The 18,077-nt window shown below is 36.3% G+C and overlaps 1 protein-coding gene across 4 annotated transcripts in view; it reads right to left on the bottom strand.

Annotated features, from left to right (window-relative positions):
• The window catches only part of Polr3F (RNA polymerase III subunit F), a 315,200-nt gene that overhangs the window by 257,294 nt on the left and 39,829 nt on the right, over nt 1–18,077 (bottom strand). For all 4 annotated transcript variants that reach the window (XM_090375396.1, XM_090375397.1, XM_090375395.1 and 1 more), the window contains exon 3: nt 8,631–8,700. In XM_090375396.1, coding sequence (XP_090231522.1) covers nt 8,631–8,692 — 62 coding nt within the window. In that variant the 5' untranslated portion in view covers nt 8,693–8,700. The remainder of the gene's footprint in view (nt 1–8,630; nt 8,701–18,077) is intronic.

Here is an 18,077-nt window from a genome sequence, read left to right on the forward strand (position 1 = left end):
AGGTGGGGGGGGGGACTGTGGCCCTCCTTGATGTTCATTATTAAGTGAGAAATACCAACAATTACTCTTTTTCTTACCAGTTAAGATTGTACAGTAAATGATCAAGCAGACATTGTTAGTATAGATAATTTTATCAATATCACAACAGCTTCTATCTTCATTTTTCAGTCTTTGCAATAGTAAACCAGAAAATGAAAGAGGACAGATATTCAGGTTAACAGTGCAATATCTCTGCATCATTATCCCATACCCTTTCCTTCACAGCTCACTGCAAATCTTACACAGCGTATTTCATCACAGGGTAAACTACTGAAAACCTGCAATTGAAGTAGCAAAATTCTCAAAAAACCAATAAGACAAGGGTCATGGAACCAAACAATACTTGTAAGACAAGGAGTCAAGACAGTTCTACAAGTTTTCAATAAAAGTAAAAGAAAACTGCATTGTATTGTGCATAGTTTACTCTTGAAAGTGGAAAGCCTGATCCAAATACACCAGGCTGCAGCTGCATATGTGACAATAGGCAGAATGACAGCCTTGTAGAAAGTGGTTAATGTTTTTTGACTAAGGCCCAGTCATGGTGAGTGAGTCTGGTTATTACACCAGCAAATTTTTAAAATTTATTGTATAAAAAGGATAAATGAAGACAGAACATCGGACAGTTATCTATAATTATTCCAAGATATTTGATTTTGGTGGCATAACAAATACTGGAACCATTAAGTTTAATTAAGAGAGGTCTGTTAGTAGATAAAGAACCTTTAAATACTATCATAGAAGTTTTGTGTGTTGAAATTTTTAGTTTTTTAGCTTCAGCCCATTCCCATTCTACTAAGTCTTGTAGGATGTTATTAGCTCAAGTTTCTACCTGGGCAAAAAAGGACAAGTCCCAAAAACTTTTTCTGAGTGGCTTAGAAGGGAGGTCTCAAAGAATCTGGTTGTCAATTGGTTTTTCAGTTTTCACAATTGCAGATTTCCAGACTGCAGCATAAGATCTTAAGTATAAGCATTTGTTGAATAGCTAAACCAAAATATGTGGGTATTTTTGATGCAGTTCAATTATAAATGTACTCTCAATAAGGTCATCCCCTGGACATTTGTCGGGGCTTATTTTTGCAACTGTGTGTGTGTGTGTGTGTGTGTGTGTGTGTGTGTGTGTGTGTGTGTGTGTGTGTGTGTGTGTGTGTGTGTGTGTGTGTGTGTGCAAGTATGCCATATCTTATCAATGATTTACCATGCCTTTGTGCCTACTGAGGACATTACAGTTACATAATACAAGTCAATGATGACGACTACATAATACAAGTCGAAAATGAAAAAATAGCACAAAATAATGCTCTTTATTCATACTTGTTTTTCATACCCATTTCTAAGTTTTATGATTTATTACTGTGATGGTACAGTAACTTTACAATTGTTTTAATGGTATATTAAAAAAATAAATAAATAAAAAGGTTGAGCATCCCTAATCTAGAAGCTTGAGGGAGGCTTTGGGGACATAGATATACAAACAATATTTCATGAGAGGAATTCAGAAGAAAAGTACTACGAAAAAAGAAAACCAAGTTTTTTTTGGGGTTTTTTTGATGCAGAGAGGCACAATATTTGTGACACATGCCGAGAGAGAGAGAGAGAGAGCGAGGGGGGGGGGTTACAAATTAGAGATTAGATTAGAAGTCAGGATAATCTCTAATAGAGATATGTTTAGAAATCTGAGTCATTCAAGATGAGGCATAGAGCAGGAGACTTTTTTTGCGAGAAATGTGATATGACTAAGTTTAGAAGGATTGGATTTAAGTTTTTCCTGTAATTTCTTAGCATTTAAGAAATTGGTGGCAGATAATCAAGAAGTTCAGGCTGTTTGTGCAGGGAAGGTTTTCTAAAATTGGAAGGAGAGGTCTAGAAGATTATTAATATATAAGAAAAGAACAACTGAATCCTGGGGAACACCAGCATTAGTGGAGAAATTAGAAGACAGCACCATCACCTACAGTGAGCATTCAGAGAGAAATCTGAACAGAAGAAGCAATACTTCCCCATGCAAAAAACAGTCAGGACATAAGGTCAGAGCTTGTTTAGAAGACCTTTATACCAAAAAAAACCAAAAAAATTTGAAATGCTAAGGGCTACTGATTGAGTTTCACTAAACATTGCCATCATTGCTTCCATAACAGTGACTACAGTGCTGGTCTCAAACAGTTTTTAAATTGTGTACAGTGGGACCAACTGATGATGTTACCAACAGCAAATTTTATGTGGAAAGCATTCAAGGAATTAATTGTGGAAGCACTAGACTTTTCATACCGATTAAGAAATATTGTTCAAGGTTTAGGCCTAAATGGATGTCAGATGAACTAATGAGATGCATGGCAGAGAAGAAAAATGCATGGGATGCATATAAATTATCAAGCGACACCGAAGCCTGTGGCAGATATAAGCTAGTCTGTAATCAAGTCACAAAAGAGATTAAGCAAGCAAAGGCAGATTACAAGAAAACTTTGGCAAAGGATGCTAAGAAAAACAGCAAAGACTTCTTAACTTACATAAACTCAAGAAGGAAGGGGATGAATCAGGTTGGTTCATTTGATATCGATGGTTCGACTGTTGAGGATCCTGCTCAGATAGCTGATAATCTGAATGAGTATTTTGCACCTACATTCATAAATGAGGAGTTATTCAAGGAGGAGAACACCAAATGTTTATCAAACTATAACAGGGAGTTAAATGATTTTGTAATAACTGAGAACAAAGTGGAGGAAAAATTGTTGAAGTTAGACAAGAAATGAACCTGGGGATTTATCCAGTTATATTAAAGGAGGTGGCAAAGAAACTAAGCTAAGCAAACCCTTAGCCATAATTATGAGAGAATCTTTGGACTCAGTGGAAGTCTCCACGAAGTTGGAAAAACATTTGTACACAGCATCATCTAGTGCTTTATCAGTAGGAATCTGCATTCATTTAACTTTACTTTTTTTTTCTTTCTCCATGTATAACTTGAGAATAAAATTACGAATTTCACTTTTTTTCTTTTTAATGTCCGACACAGTTTGTTTTGCGATGCCGTACTCAAGACAGATGCTGGACACCGAAGCTCTTTTTTCAAGTTTTTCTATCACTGATAGTTTATCGTGAAGAGAAAGAATTTTATGCTTACACTTCTCTCCTACACTAGATATTGTTTAACTGTACAGCACAAACGACAAAAGACAGAAGCGCATAACTGAGGAGCAAGCGACAAACTGCCCAAACTGCAGCTGGGAAGCAGGTTGTTTGTGCAACATGAGTCATCACGGCCCAATGACCTCAGACAATACATATGACCTTTGAGCCCAATTGTTGTTTGATTTTTACACTTCTAAATTTTTTTAGAGCTGTCCGGATTACCGGGATTCGGATTAATGAGGGTTTACTGTACTTGGATTTAAGGAAAGCTTTTGACACTGTTGTGCATAGAAGACTACTGCACAAATTGAAGCAGTATGGTATTAAGGGTAAGTTGCTACAATGGATAAAAGGGTGGTTGAGTGGGAGAAGACAGAAAGAACAAAAGCTGCTCTTCGTGGATTAATGTTATTAATGGAGTCCCACAGGGCTCGGTGTTGGGCACACTGTTGTTTTGTATATTTATCAATGATATTGATGAAGGTATATCAGGGTTAGTGTCGAAGTTTGCAGATGATACAAAGGTTGGCAGAGTTGATAATGACAGTGTGCTACTGTAACAGGATCTAGAAAATTTGGGCAGATGGGCTGAGAAATGGAAACTGAAGTTTAACATTGACAAATGCAAAGTACTGAATATGGGTAAAAAATGCAAAATACCTGGGAGTGACTGTGCAGTCAGATATGAAGTTTTCTGAGCAAAGCAGACAGGCTGCCAGAGCAGGTCATGGGGTATTGTCAATGATATACAGGAATTTTGCTAGCAGGGAAAAGGAGGTGATTATCCCTTTGTATAAGTCAATGGGCAGGCCACACCTTGAATACTACATACAGGTTTGGAGGCCTCATTTTAGGAAGGATGCAGAGTTACTTGAGTGTGTACAGAGAAAGGCAACAAGATTGGTGAGAGGAACAAAGGGGTCCTCTTACCAAGAAAAGCTTAAATTCTGCAAATTACAGCAGCTGGAGACTAGGCACCTGTGAGGAGATCTGATTGAGGTGTATAAGCCTTGAATGGGTTGAGCATGCCGAATTCTGATGGGATTCTTCCACTTGCTCAGATTACAAACCTGAGAGGGCATAAATTCAAACTGAGGAAAGACAGTTGTAGAATAGATGTGCAGAAATTTGCCTTTAGCCAGTGGGTGGTTAATTGCTAGAACAAACTTCCATCTGTCATTGTGGAAGTTGATAGCTTAAATAAATTCAAGGTGGAACTGGACAAACTTTTAAAGGGCATGGTTATGTCAAATTGTTTTTTTTATCTGATGCTACATAAGCTCGTACGCTTGCTTTCTTGGATCACATTCCTCTATTACCATTACTATCAAATTTTCCCAAACATCAGTAACATAAGCCAATGTAGTCACTAATGGATCAATCCCAACAGAATGCATTGTGGCAATCATCAACCAGATGGACGGTTTTAGATAGTTTAAGAGTTGGTGGTTGACGGATTTCTCCATTATTTAGAAAGAGTAATGGTAATTGCAATTAGATTATAACTGGAAAGGAGCGCTTTCTCATCTTTTCAGGAACTGACTTGATACAAGCAAATTTCCAAGTAGAAGGAAAAATAGGGATAGAATAAAATAGGCTACAAAGAGCAGGAGCATAGGTTACGAGAACAAGTGAAGTCCAACTATTCTTCTAACATCCTTCTGCCAGAATACCGTGGGAAGGCACTGAGTGAAGTGTACTGGGCATAGTAGAAGGTGATTTACCAAGAAAATTCATACAAGAGTTAGCCAAAAAAGTGGGATGCTAGTAAGTCAGCTTTATCTTTAGCTGAGGCAATAGAATCATCATGTTGTAAAAGAGGTGGGAGTATATATGTAGAGAAAAAGCAGAAAACAGCTTTTGCAAGAGTCCAGAATGCTCTACTGCCATTTGGACAAGAAGCTTGATTTATACTCTTAGCCTGTTCAAAGTAAATTTGGGATTGGTTAATTACTGTTTTAAAATTGTTGCAGCTTTTGCACAAAGGAAGCTGGGGGTTTGGATGCAAGCTAAATGCAATGATTTTAGTGTTTACAACTCCAGCTGGCTTCCATTTTCTAGTGACACCGACCCAGCAGGTCGAGATGCTGAGGCTTTTGCAATTACTAATGACCTTGCACAGATTGTTCATTTACCTACAAGAAAACCGGACAATCCTAATCATACAGCCAACATGCCTGATCTTTTTCTCACAAACAACCCTTCTAAGTACAAGGTTGAAGTGAGAGGTTCTTTAGGCACTTCAGATCACAACTTGGTGATTGTCTCTTCTCCAATGGAGCCTTTATCTCATGGCTATTCCCAACCTCGTGTTGTTTGGCATTACATGAATGCAAAATGGGATGACCTTCGAGATTTCTTTTCTTCTTTTCCTTGGTCAGATTACTGTTTAAAAACTTCTGATGTCAACGTTTGCACAGATCATGTCAGTGAAATTATTCTTGAAGGAATGGAATCCTTTATCCCACACTCCACTTTAAAATCTCGTCCTTTATCTAAACCTTGGTTTTCCAATAAATGTGCTAAGGCTGTTCAAGAGAAGATTGTAGCATATCGTAATTGGCTTGTTTCTAATTCTTCAGTTTCATTTTCTGCCTACACCAAAGCTCGCAACAATTGTAAAGCAGTTATTAATCAGTCCAAACTAGAGTTTGAACAGGCTAAGAGTAGAAAACGTGCTTATTGCCCTAATGGTAGCCGAGCATTCTGGTCTCTTGCCAAAGCTATTGGCCGCAACTTTTGCCCATCTCTGCTCCCACCTCTATCCAAACCAGATGGTTCTGTTGTCACTTCAGGATAAAGCTGACCTGCTAGCATACCATTTTTCTTTCAACTCATGTATTAATGATCTTGGAAAAACACCTCCCACCATTCCCAACACGCTCCATTCAATGCCTCCTGTGGTCTTCCGTCAAAAGGATGTCAGAAGGATTTTGAAGAATCTTGATGCTAAGAAAGCTCCAGGTCCCGATGGTATTTCTCTACTTGTTCTCAAAACTTGTGCTCCTGAACTTACTCCTATTCTTTGCCGCCTTTTTTCACTTTCTTATTCCAAAGGTGTTTTTCCTTCTGCTTGGAAATTTGCTCATATCCAGCCAGTTCCTAAAAAGGGTGACAAATCCCTCCCATCCAATTATCGTCCCATTTCAATTACTTCTACTCTTTCTAAAGTAATGGAGAAATCAATTAACTGCCAACTCAAACTACCTAGAAACCTTCCGTCTGATCAACAATCGCCAGTATGGATTCCGTCAGTGTCGATCCACTGGTGATATTCTGGCTTATGTTACCCATTTATGGACTAATTCAATGGAAAGGTTCAGTGAAACACAAGTAGTTGCTCTTGACATCTCAAAGGCTTTCAATCGTGTTTGGCATAAAGGTCTTCTAAACAAGCTTCCATCTTATGGTTTGCTAACTGTTTTCAGTAATTGGTTATCCAGTTTTCTCTCTGATCCGCTCATTGAGGGTGAGCATCAGCAAAAAAAAAAAACACAATAATGCAAGATCATCTTAATAGGAGTATAACCACAAGGCAGTCACAACATGGATTTGTTAAAGGGAGATCATGTTAGCTAATATGAGGATGTTACAAAGGAACTGGATGCAAAGAATAATTTTTACATCATATACTTCAGTAAAGTCTTTAATACGCTAAACTTGTATAAATTGGAGTCGCAGTGTGGCAGCTCCAATTTATACAAGTTTAAATTGGAGCTGCCAGATTGGAACTACTGTGTGGTATAAACACAGGGTGTCCCAAAAGTCCCTGTATTTTGTTGAAATACACTGAATTTTAAATAAATTTCTCAATGGATATAATTACACATTTATTTCTATGCAATATTCAAATGTTAAATTACTGTCTGATTAACTTTTCATTTTTTTTTTATTTCAGATCCATATCATTGATGAACATGCAGGAACATGTTATGGTAATAACTTGTCACATCAGAGGAATGAAATGTGAGATTAGAGACCAATTCACATGAAAATTTCATACACCCCTGGATCTACAGACAAAGCAGTTTGTGAATTAGCAAACAAATTCAAAAAGACTGGATCTGTGTATGACAAAGAAAGAGATACCCACCAACAGCACAACAAAACATTGAAGCTATTCGCATAATGTTCAAAGAGAATTGGAAAAAGTTGGCTCAGAACATATCACACAGATTGAAAATACCAAAAACAACTATTCACAGAACCTTGTGTTCGACAATGAAGAAGTGTTATCACATTCAACTACTAAACAGCTTAAACGAGAAAGATTATCCAAGATGAGCAGCAATGTGTGTGTATGTGTTGAGCTGGTTGAACAAATCAATAGTGACAATTTAATAGACCACAATCTGTTCAGCAATGAGGTGACTTTTCACAACTGTAGTAAAATCAATCAACATAATTGTCATATCTGGGCTAATGAAAAGCCAACTGGGTTCACTTAATGGGAGATACCTAAAGTCAATACATGGCTTGGAATGACAAAGTGAAGATTTACAAAGTCAAGTCATTTATTTTTTGCAGAAGCTACAGTGACAGGACCGTTTACCTTGATGTGCTTCAACCAGATGGGGTACCATGTCATTATGCCAGAACTGTTCAGACATACCTCAACAGGAATTTTTCAAATCATTGGATTGGATGTAGAGGAAAACATGCCTTGGACACTACAATCTGCAGATCTGACCCCCCCCCCCTAGATTTTCTAAATTTAAAAAAAATTTGAGATTTACCAGATCTGTGAGATCGCATTAGGCAGGCCATTCAGAAAATAAACCCCAAAATGCTTGCAAATGTGTTCCACAATACAGCAGATTGATTTTAGATTTGCAGACATACTGATGGAGCACATGTGGAAACTAATAATTAAAGATTATTGCAATACATTCAATCTGTATTAATACCTGTACAGAAATACAAAATACAAGTGTATTCAAGTCATTTGTATTCAAGTTATTGAGCCATTGGTTTGAAATTCAGCCTATTTCAACAAAATTGATAGGAACTTTTGGGAACTTTCCTTAGAACAAGGCAAAGTTTCAAAAGACTGGTACTACCAGATGCTACTATCCTAAGGCAGAATTTAGGTGTTATTGAAATTATCTCCTTCAGTTTTTATATTGCTAGTTTATTTTATTTTACAAATTCTGCACCCCACAAAAGTGCCATCTACAGAGGATGAGATATAATTTCAGCAAGCACTTGTAAAACTAATGTTTTAACTACTTTCCAAAATATTCTTTCTAATTGACACAGTACAGGGTAGTAAAATACATACTAGGAATACAATTGTAATTCCTGCATATAACCAGTATGCATTATGATATTAAGTTTACTTGACCAAGGCAACTGATTCGCCTGCTCCCTAAATTTGATTAAAATCTGAAAAAAAAAAAAAAAAAACAACATACAGACAATAATATCCAAATATGGCAAAAGAAAAGTAGACCAATAATATTACTTACTTATTCTCAAGATCCAGTGCATCTACTGTCTCACATTTAACTTTTATGGATTCATTAGCCATGTTTTTTCCTAAAATTTTTAAACTTATAATTACAAAAATGCTACTAATGAATACAATTGTCATACAGTTAAAAATACATCAATTAAATTACTTCGGGAGTACACAAATAAACAAAATAACTCATATACAAAAAGAACTTGCATACAGAGCAGTATTTGTATCAGCTTTTAACTATACAGTGATCACGTAAATTAGTGGTTTCCATCAGTTCACGAATTATGATTAAGCGAAACTTAAATTAATATACAATTAAGAGAAACAAAAATTTAGGCAACTAAAGGTAAAAGTGCTACAATCATAATGTACATGAAATCAATTAACACAATGTTATAATTTAATTAATACAGGATCATCAAAACAACTCTGAATGCCTACTTTTTTTTTTTTTGGATAATTTGCACTGGTGAGTTTGGTGTCACTAAACATAAGGCACAGCAGTTTATTATTCAAGCAAAGGCATATTCAATATGTGATCCCTGTGCATCCTGCACCTTTTGCAGATGCCAATTAAAGTGTTTCACAGTAGTTAGTATTTTCACATTTCAATTCTTCAGTGGTATGCAGATATACACTGTCTTTCGGGAATCCCAACAGGAAATGAAGAACCAAACATTTGCACCACATGTTGTCTTAATCCATCACGGAAAAATGATTCTTCCATGTTTACTCTCATGCCTTAAAGAGTCAGAATCAGTCTTGAAAACAGGGATGGAACAAGAATAGACGGGGCCATGGCACAAGAAAAGGTTGTCTATTTGTGCGAAGTGTATTTTAATATTATTTTAACCAATTAAACAAATATATTTAATATAAATTTATTTAAATAATAGATTTAATTGTAGTTGAATGACATACAAAAAGTTCATTTATCAATGGGTTTTAACCTTATTTTGGAATAGTACTAGGCGTTTATAAGATAATTATTGTGGCTTCGAAGTGTACGGAGGGCATGGTAAGAACTTTTATGACTTGGAGATAAAATCTCTGTCTACACTCCTCCGCACCCAACAAAACTGTATATATAACAAAAAGCATACAAAGTGTGATCAAAAAGTTTGAGGGACTTTGTATCTTGAAACTGAGGTGTAATAGTGAGTTACAACTTGTTGCAATGTGTTTTATTACTTGTTTAGACATAGTAATGAATGAATCACCCATTTAGTTTAGTTATACTGAATTAGGAAACATTAAATATTTTATGCATGTGTGTCATTTTAAAATGAGTGATTTTACTGAGCAGCAGCAGGGACATTTCAGGCACATTAGATTTTAATTTCTTAAATTAACTGAATTTTTAATTTTTCTGTGATTAATAGAAGTTAAAAATAAAAAGCTATTTATCTTGTTACCAAGTAACTACTAATTTATTAACTAAAAATATATAAAAGTAATCGTTTACACTTCACTGCAGATTACCTCCCAACATAATACTCAACTCCACATTTTTCAATATGTTACAATCAACAGCACATGAAATTCATCACATATCAAGCTCTGTGATTTAATAAATTAAACAATCATAGTGTACTATTAAAAAGGGCCAGACCATATAAGGATTGATGATTTTGTAATGCAGTTTTATTTATTTCTTCCTGGATTTTAATACAGTTGAAATATAACACATAATTAACATTTCTGCTTGATTAATATAATATGCAAAAACTAGTGATTTTTATGCACAAACTGAAAACTGATTACATTTTGTTTCTTTGCATCTGCCATATGCCCATTCATTTCTCCAATCAGTACATGGCAACAAACATAATATCTAGTGCTTCAGCTACAATATACGGTATATGGATAGCCTATGCAACATGTATGAAAAAATTAAATAATAATTTCTGGATCTGTATTGGTTGTTTTTTCATGAAATTGGAAAGATGGCTCGAAAAATCTTTTTAAAAGAGCCAAACATAAAACATGAAAATCCATCCATTGATAGTCAAGTGATTACATGTGGACAGACAGTTGTACAGATGGCCACAGTGAAGACAATAGGCACTTGACACACATACACATGCTAACACACATACACATGCTAACCCTGAAAGAAGCTTTCTGAGAAGATGCTATTTGTTATTCAAAGAATTCAGTGGTTTAAAAAATTTAAAGAAGGCCACTAGTCTATCAAAGATGACCCTTGCTCTTGCGACCCTTAAATTTCAAAAATGAGTGATTCAATCACCCATATTTGTGATCTGATGGGGGGGAGAATGTTAAGTAATGGATGTTAACTATTCACAAAGAAATATTGATTTCACTTTTAGTGAAATCAATATTTCTTATGGAACATGTCAATCATTTTTAAACAGAAAATTTGGGTATCAACACATTTCAACCATTTGTGCCATACATCCTAAATAATGATCATCATAGAGAGTGGAGAGTTCTCATGTGTAAGGATCTTCATCAATGTGTAGCTGTTGACTCCACACTTTGTTTCTTACAACATCATTAGTGATGAATCAGAGGTGCATAGCTATGACACAGAAAAAAAGGCCCAGTCCTCTCAATGGAGGCTCCATCTTCTCCAAAGTCCAAAAAACAAAGACAATTTCAATCAGATATGAAGATCAGGCTTATTGTATATTTTTTTTAATTCACAGAGCACTGTTCATTACGAATTTGTCCCACACAGTCAAACAGTGAATCTGAATGTTATAAAATGGTTCTACTGAGATTGTGTAATAGTGTCTGGAGAAAAGAGCCAGAAAAGTCAGCTTTAGGCAAATTGGTGTGCTTGCATAAAAACAACGCTCCTGCACACTTGGCACTTTCCATTCAATTATTTCTTGAAAAGCACTCCATTACTCTAGTCTCCAAATCTGCCATACTCTGATTTAACTCCCTGTGATTTTTCCCCAAGCATAAAGCTCCCTTGAAAGGTTTGCAAAGATTAAGGAAATTATTTAAAACATAATACAGGAATTCCAAAAGGAGGATGCTTCCAGAAGTTGCAAAAGCACTGAAATTGATGAACAAAGATATAAGATGGACCTCTACTCTTTCAAAGGAGTAGAGATCCATCCAAATAGCAGGTAAGCTAAATCATTTCCCAAATATTAATTCAATTCCAAATAAATTTTTGTTCGCATCTCAAATTTCTTTTCCCGTTTTTACGGCTTCTTGTTTTGTTAATTGTGATAGAATTGATTTGTACAATTTTTCATTGCCGATTACAGTATGTTAGCCTGGATCCAATTAGGGTGAAGGAGGCTGCACCTCAAGCCCCTATGCAATGGACGGGGCCCAAAAATTTTACATAAATTACAATTTACTTACGGTGGTGGTGGCGGACAAAAAAATTGCATTACCTTAAAAAAAGGAACATTTGTAGTGAAATATATAAGATATTGTTTGATTACAGTCATTTTGTTTGTCACAAAGCAAAGGTATTGCATCAGATAACGCTTCTATTGCATTAGACAGTAATTGCAATGTATTGCGTCAGCAGTTTCTATAAATACGGTGTTGGAAGGATATACGCGCTCATCAGTATCCTGTTTTGCGGAGGTGTAAGCATGGCTCCATATGTTCAGTTGGCACCAAGAAAAAAAAGTGTAGCTGTTGCTCTGTCTCAGGAAAGGCTTCCCACGCATGCTATTGCTGATAAAATAGGCTGCCACCAGTCAACAGTATCCCGGGTGCTGAAATTAAAGCATGAAACCAGTGATGTGAAGAGATGACTCCGTAAGAGAGTTGTTGTTGTTATTTGGTTTTTAGGAGCATTAGCAACTAAGGCCATATTGCTACGGGGATATGCGGTGGTCATTCCCTGACCTTTCCGCGTCCTCCATATTTGGTGGTCACGGGCTTGAACCCCGGTCTAATCAAGAAGCGTGTGCTACGCACTGCTGCTCCTGCCCACCTGGCTATGGAGGCACCCCGTAAGAGAGTGACTACGCATTCCCAAAATCAATATTTGAAATGGTTATGCTTTCGTAATCGCCATACTAGTGCTCCTGATCTAAAACTGGACTTTGAGATGGCCTCTGGTGTAGAAACAAGTGCACAAACTATCCAAAGAAGGCTTTCGGAATGTGGTCGGCATGCCTATCGACCCAAGAAGAAGCTTTGTTGACCCAACAAATGAGGAAGAAGCAACTTGCTTGTGCTAAAACCATTGTTCTTTTGTCCACGTTTCATGGACAAAAGAACAATGGGACACAGTCATCTTTTCTGACGAATCAAAATTCAACCTGCATGGCTCGTTGATGGAAAGCGATATGTCAGAAGACAAAAATCGGAGACAAACCATCCTGACTACATAGCACCGAATGTAAAGTTGCCAGTCAGATGGTCTGAGGATGCATAACAAGCAAAGGGGTGGGGCAAATTAAGTTTATTAACAGAATGGTGACTGCAGAAACCCACACTGCTATCTTGGAGGAGTGCCCGAAACTCATTATTAGGGATCACCACACAGATGTCCAAAACTGCATTTTTCAACAGGACTCAACACCTTGCCACACAGCAAAATTGGTAAGTTTTATGCTATTTAGATTTAATGATGAGTTTGTCTTCTTGTCTCACATGGCTTAAAACATACTTACACCAATGTTTTCCCTCGTTTTTCTCCCTTAAATTGCAGTGATACCTCAGAAATACTGGCATTACAGTGTTGGACTGGCCCGGCAACAGTCCAGATTTGAACCCTATTGAAAATTGCTGGTACATAACATCATCTAAAATTTCTCAGAAGAAGTCAACAAATAAGATTCAGCTGCAGGAGAGCATTGTAAGAGTGTGGTACCACGAAACTGGGCAACCACATATCCAGAAGCTGATAAACTATGTCAGATCGTTGCAAGGCAGGAATTGCAGCTCAAGGAGGAAAAACAAAATATTGAGGACTTATTTTGCTGATTTATAATACATAATATTATTATGTTAACTTGTAATTTCAGTTTGTACACGTAAATGCAATAAAATGTAAGTTTGGTTGTCATGATTGCCATTTTCATGATTTCTCATATTTCCATGAATTACCCTTTTAGGCATTTTACCCTTTGGGAAGATATTTATGGCAATTAGGTATATCAGGTGGAGTCTTTTTATTGGATTTCATTCACAGAGATATATATCCCATCTAACAGATGCATTTCGAACATTTCTGCAACCCATAATGCAGAGCAAAACACATTTGCAAAATTCACAAGTGATGCAGTTTTTTTGTCTCCAACTGTATATATTCAGGCAATCTAGGGATCCCAAAATTGTGCCCAGTCTTAGGGTTCCATGAGCACTTAAATAGACCATTAAAAATTTACCCCTTAAAATCAATGCGGATTTGTTATTTAAGCATTTATGATAATGCTAAGCTAATGAGTGATCATTGTTTATTGTTGTCCACCAGGTTTTTGTATTTACCCTAGAACACTCCTCTTTGCACCAGGATAACAACACAACACGTTGGCACATTAGAGTTTATTGCATCCATGCTAACTGTTCCTAACATTAATATCTAGCAATTATGAACAAGTTAGCTAACATATGCAGTGCATTACATTTCAAGCATGTTCATTTTTTTTATATTAAATTATTTGTTTTTTAAAATTTCAGTGATAATAAGAGAAATGAAAAGTAATTATAGTTACCTCTTTATAAATTAATTACTAAGATTATAAATTTACAGAACACTTAATAAAACTCTATACATTTATATTTCTAAAACAGCCATTTAGTTTAATTACAATTGTATAATATTTATTGCCCTCATCCCATATTAGTCCTTTTTTCTTTTTTTTGACTCCATTCTCTCTCTCTCTCTCTCTCTATATATATATATATATATATATATATATATATATATATCTCTCTTCACAAGTGACATCATGTTCCCGAGCCTTGCATAACAATACACATGACACACGTATGGACTGTCCAAAGCATTAAAGCTACATTTAAATCTATGAATTTCTTTTTTTCATATAAACTGTATGAAAAAAAAGAAGAAATAATTGCCGGATTTCTGTTTGTCTGATTTTAATGAAATTTGGTTTATCGCAACAAATATTTTTAACAATTTTTAATAATTTATAGAAAATTTCATGAAAATCTGTATTTTCATGAAATTTTCAAAAAATACTGTAGTATTTTTCATTGTTGAAAAAGTCATTGTTCAATATTCATAAATATAGTAAAAGATGGGATAAAAATCAGAAATAAGTGGGAATGAATAAATTTCCAAAGATTTCAAAACAATTAATTTATTAATATATACATATAAAGATATGACTACTTACATGATGCTCACAATATATTAGTACATTTTTAAGAATTATTTTGTAAAATATTTGGTTATTTTTTGTTGTACACTGGATTTTACTGTACATTGTTCGCATTTGTTTAAACATTCAAATATATTTTCTGGCACATTTTCTTCACACCGAAGGCCTCAATGCAAAGTTCAAATTCTGCTAACATTTCATGTTTGGAAGGTTTAATATTGCCCTCATTTTCATCCAACTCATCATCGATATTGTCACTTTTGAATACTCTCCAAAATGTTGCAGTCACTCAGATATTCAGCAACTGTGACATCATTATCAACTCCTAAAAATTCGTCAAGAACAATTTCTCCACTGATCAAACCTTGCATTTGGAGTTCTTTCCAAGATTCCTCAATATCTTGTATAATTAGTCCCTTTCATCGCTGTTAATTGGTGTTTTAGCAAAACTTGCTTTTGCAATACAATTCTTGATTATTGTTTCCATTACACCTTGACTCCACACTTTTGCCAACTCTGATATGCACATCTGCAAATCTATAACAGAATTTATAGGTAGGTTGGTTTTTATTCTCAGTATAATTTTTTTCAGTATGCGCCTTCGGTAGTGCATTTTCAAATTCTTGATAATGCCTTAGTCCACTGGCTGCAGTTTAGACGAGGTATTCAGAGGGAAGAAAACAAGCTTCACACTTGTAAGTTTCTAAATTACTGAGTGAAGATGGGCAGGGCAGTTATCGAAAATCAATGCGATTTTTCTGTTTTCTTTCATCGTCTTTCTATCGAAATTTAAAATCCACTGTACAAAAATTTCACTTGTCATCCAAGGTTTTTTGTTGTAGTTGTAATCCAACTCTAACAACTTTACTCCTTTGAAACATTCGGGTTGTTTACGTTTGCCTATTACCAAAAGCTTCAGTTTTTCATTATCAGCCACATTTGCACCAATCAAGGCTGTAATTCTCTCCTTACTATTTTTAACACCTAAACATTTACACCTTTAAAAGTCAGTGTTTTGTTCAGCAAACATTTAAAAAATAGACTTAATTCATAAACATTGAATATGTCTTTGCATTCGTAGTACATAATTTTTTTCAATACTGTTTCTTTCCAATGGGTATAGTCTACTTCGATTACAACTCCTCCTCTTTCACCAGAAATAACTTTTTTGAGTAAGCCATGGCACATTTTAAATTTGCCCAGCCAACCAGAAAAGATGCATACTACATAGCCTTTTCTTTTATTAATGGCCCTGACATTGTCAAGTTTTGGTCTCAAATCAACTTCACCCACTTAAAAATGACTTCATCTATGTCTTCATACTGGCATAATTTTGCACGCTTCCGAACAGGTCCCATTTCTCAGAGTTTGAGAACTGAAACAAGATTTTTCTGAATGGTTGACACACTACTGGCAAGGATACCAAATTTTAAAGCAATTTCTTTTTTTTAACATCCCAGTCTACACTATTCAGCACTTCCACTTTTCCACTACATTTAAGGATTTCCTCTTAGACAATGTAAGATCACTTGCACAGCAGCTAAAACAAAACTGAATTTGGGATCACTTGTATCCACCATACATGTAAACAGAGACAGGTGAAATTTAGTGAAAGTGTGGATGACTCATTTCTGCGAAACAACAGATGAATTTCCGGGATAAAGGAAAAATCACATGCTGCTAATTCTCTAATAGGATGTTTACAACAGTAGAAAACAGGTCAACCAGAGCCAATATTGGCATCAGGAATATGCTTGACACACACACACACACACACACACAGATAGCAATTGACCAGTGTAACTTCCCAGTACAGTACAGTGGTTGTATAGGTTTTAAAGGCACTACTAAATGGTGGAATGTTTCAGCTCTTAATTCGTTGTTTCCAAAGCATCAGCTGTATTGCCTAAAGGCCAGAGGTGCAAACAATGCATACCCAGGTCTCTCTAAATCACTTCATATGGAAATTTTCTTCATTATACAGAAACAATTTTTAATGTAATGACCAAGGGGAAATCAAAAAAATTCACTAAATAGAAAAAATTTGCTAAGTGGAAGTTATTATTATTATTGCTGCTCTTATATTATTTCTCCCTGGTTGGGGGTTCCACCTCGTGACGGGTATTGCTACCAAGTACATAGGGTGGTTTGTTGTTATGTCTGATGTTACTGCTGGTCGAGGAACTCTCTGACAATCCTACAGGTGTTCAAGATTGCGACTTTCTGGAGTTCCTTGTAGGTGTTCACTGGGAGACCTATTGTTGCTAGGCTGATATGTAGGGTCTTTGGCACCATACCTGTGGTTCACACAATGATCGGGATGGTCGTTACTTGTTGCATATGCCACATCTCTTTGATCTCCTGTCAAAGGTTCGTGTACTTCCTGATTTTTTCCCCATGGGTTTTCTGCAGGTTGCCAGTGTTGGGTACCACTATGTTAATCAGATAGGTCACCTTTTCCTTCTTGTCCACAAGGGTTATGTCCAGTCTGTTGTGTGGGATTGTCCTATCCATTATTATGGCACGGTCCCAGTACAGCTTGTGGGTTGGGGTCTCTAGTACTGCCTGGGGTTCGTGCTTCTAGTACGGTACACTTTTTTTGGTCAACTGTATTTCCTCTCTAACTTCTGATGTATTATCCTGGCTACCTGGCTATGTCTATGAATGTACTCAGTATAGGTGATCACCTTGCACCCCGCGGTGATGTGTTGGATCGTTTCTGAGGCCAGATGGCATCGTCAACGTGTCATCTAACACTCCAGGGCCCTTGGTGATGTATTTATTATAGTTCCTAGTATTGATTACCTGGTCTTGGATGGCGAGCATGAATCCTTCAGTCTCTAGGAAGAGCATCTCACTCATGAGCCATAGGCGCCTCCATAGCCAGGCGGGAAGGAGCAGCAGTGCGTAGCACATGCTTCTTGATTAGACCGGGGTTCGAGCCCGTCATCACCAAATACGGAGGATGCGGAAAGGTCAGGGAATGACCACCGCATATCTCGGAGCAATATGGTCTTAGTTGCTAATGCTCCTAAAAAAACTAAAATAACAAAAAAATCATGAGCCACTGCCATGGAGTGTCTTCTCTGCCCACCTTTCTAGCATCGTTTGTACCTCCTGGTTGGGGGGACTCCTCGCTTTATACCGCTTGTCTA

The sequence above is a fragment of the Mastigoproctus giganteus genome, chromosome 6 (genome assembly GCF_048544385.1).
Source record: "Mastigoproctus giganteus isolate SK-2022 chromosome 6, ASM4854438v1, whole genome shotgun sequence".
Classification (NCBI taxonomy): Eukaryota; Metazoa; Arthropoda; class Arachnida; order Uropygi; family Thelyphonidae; genus Mastigoproctus; species Mastigoproctus giganteus.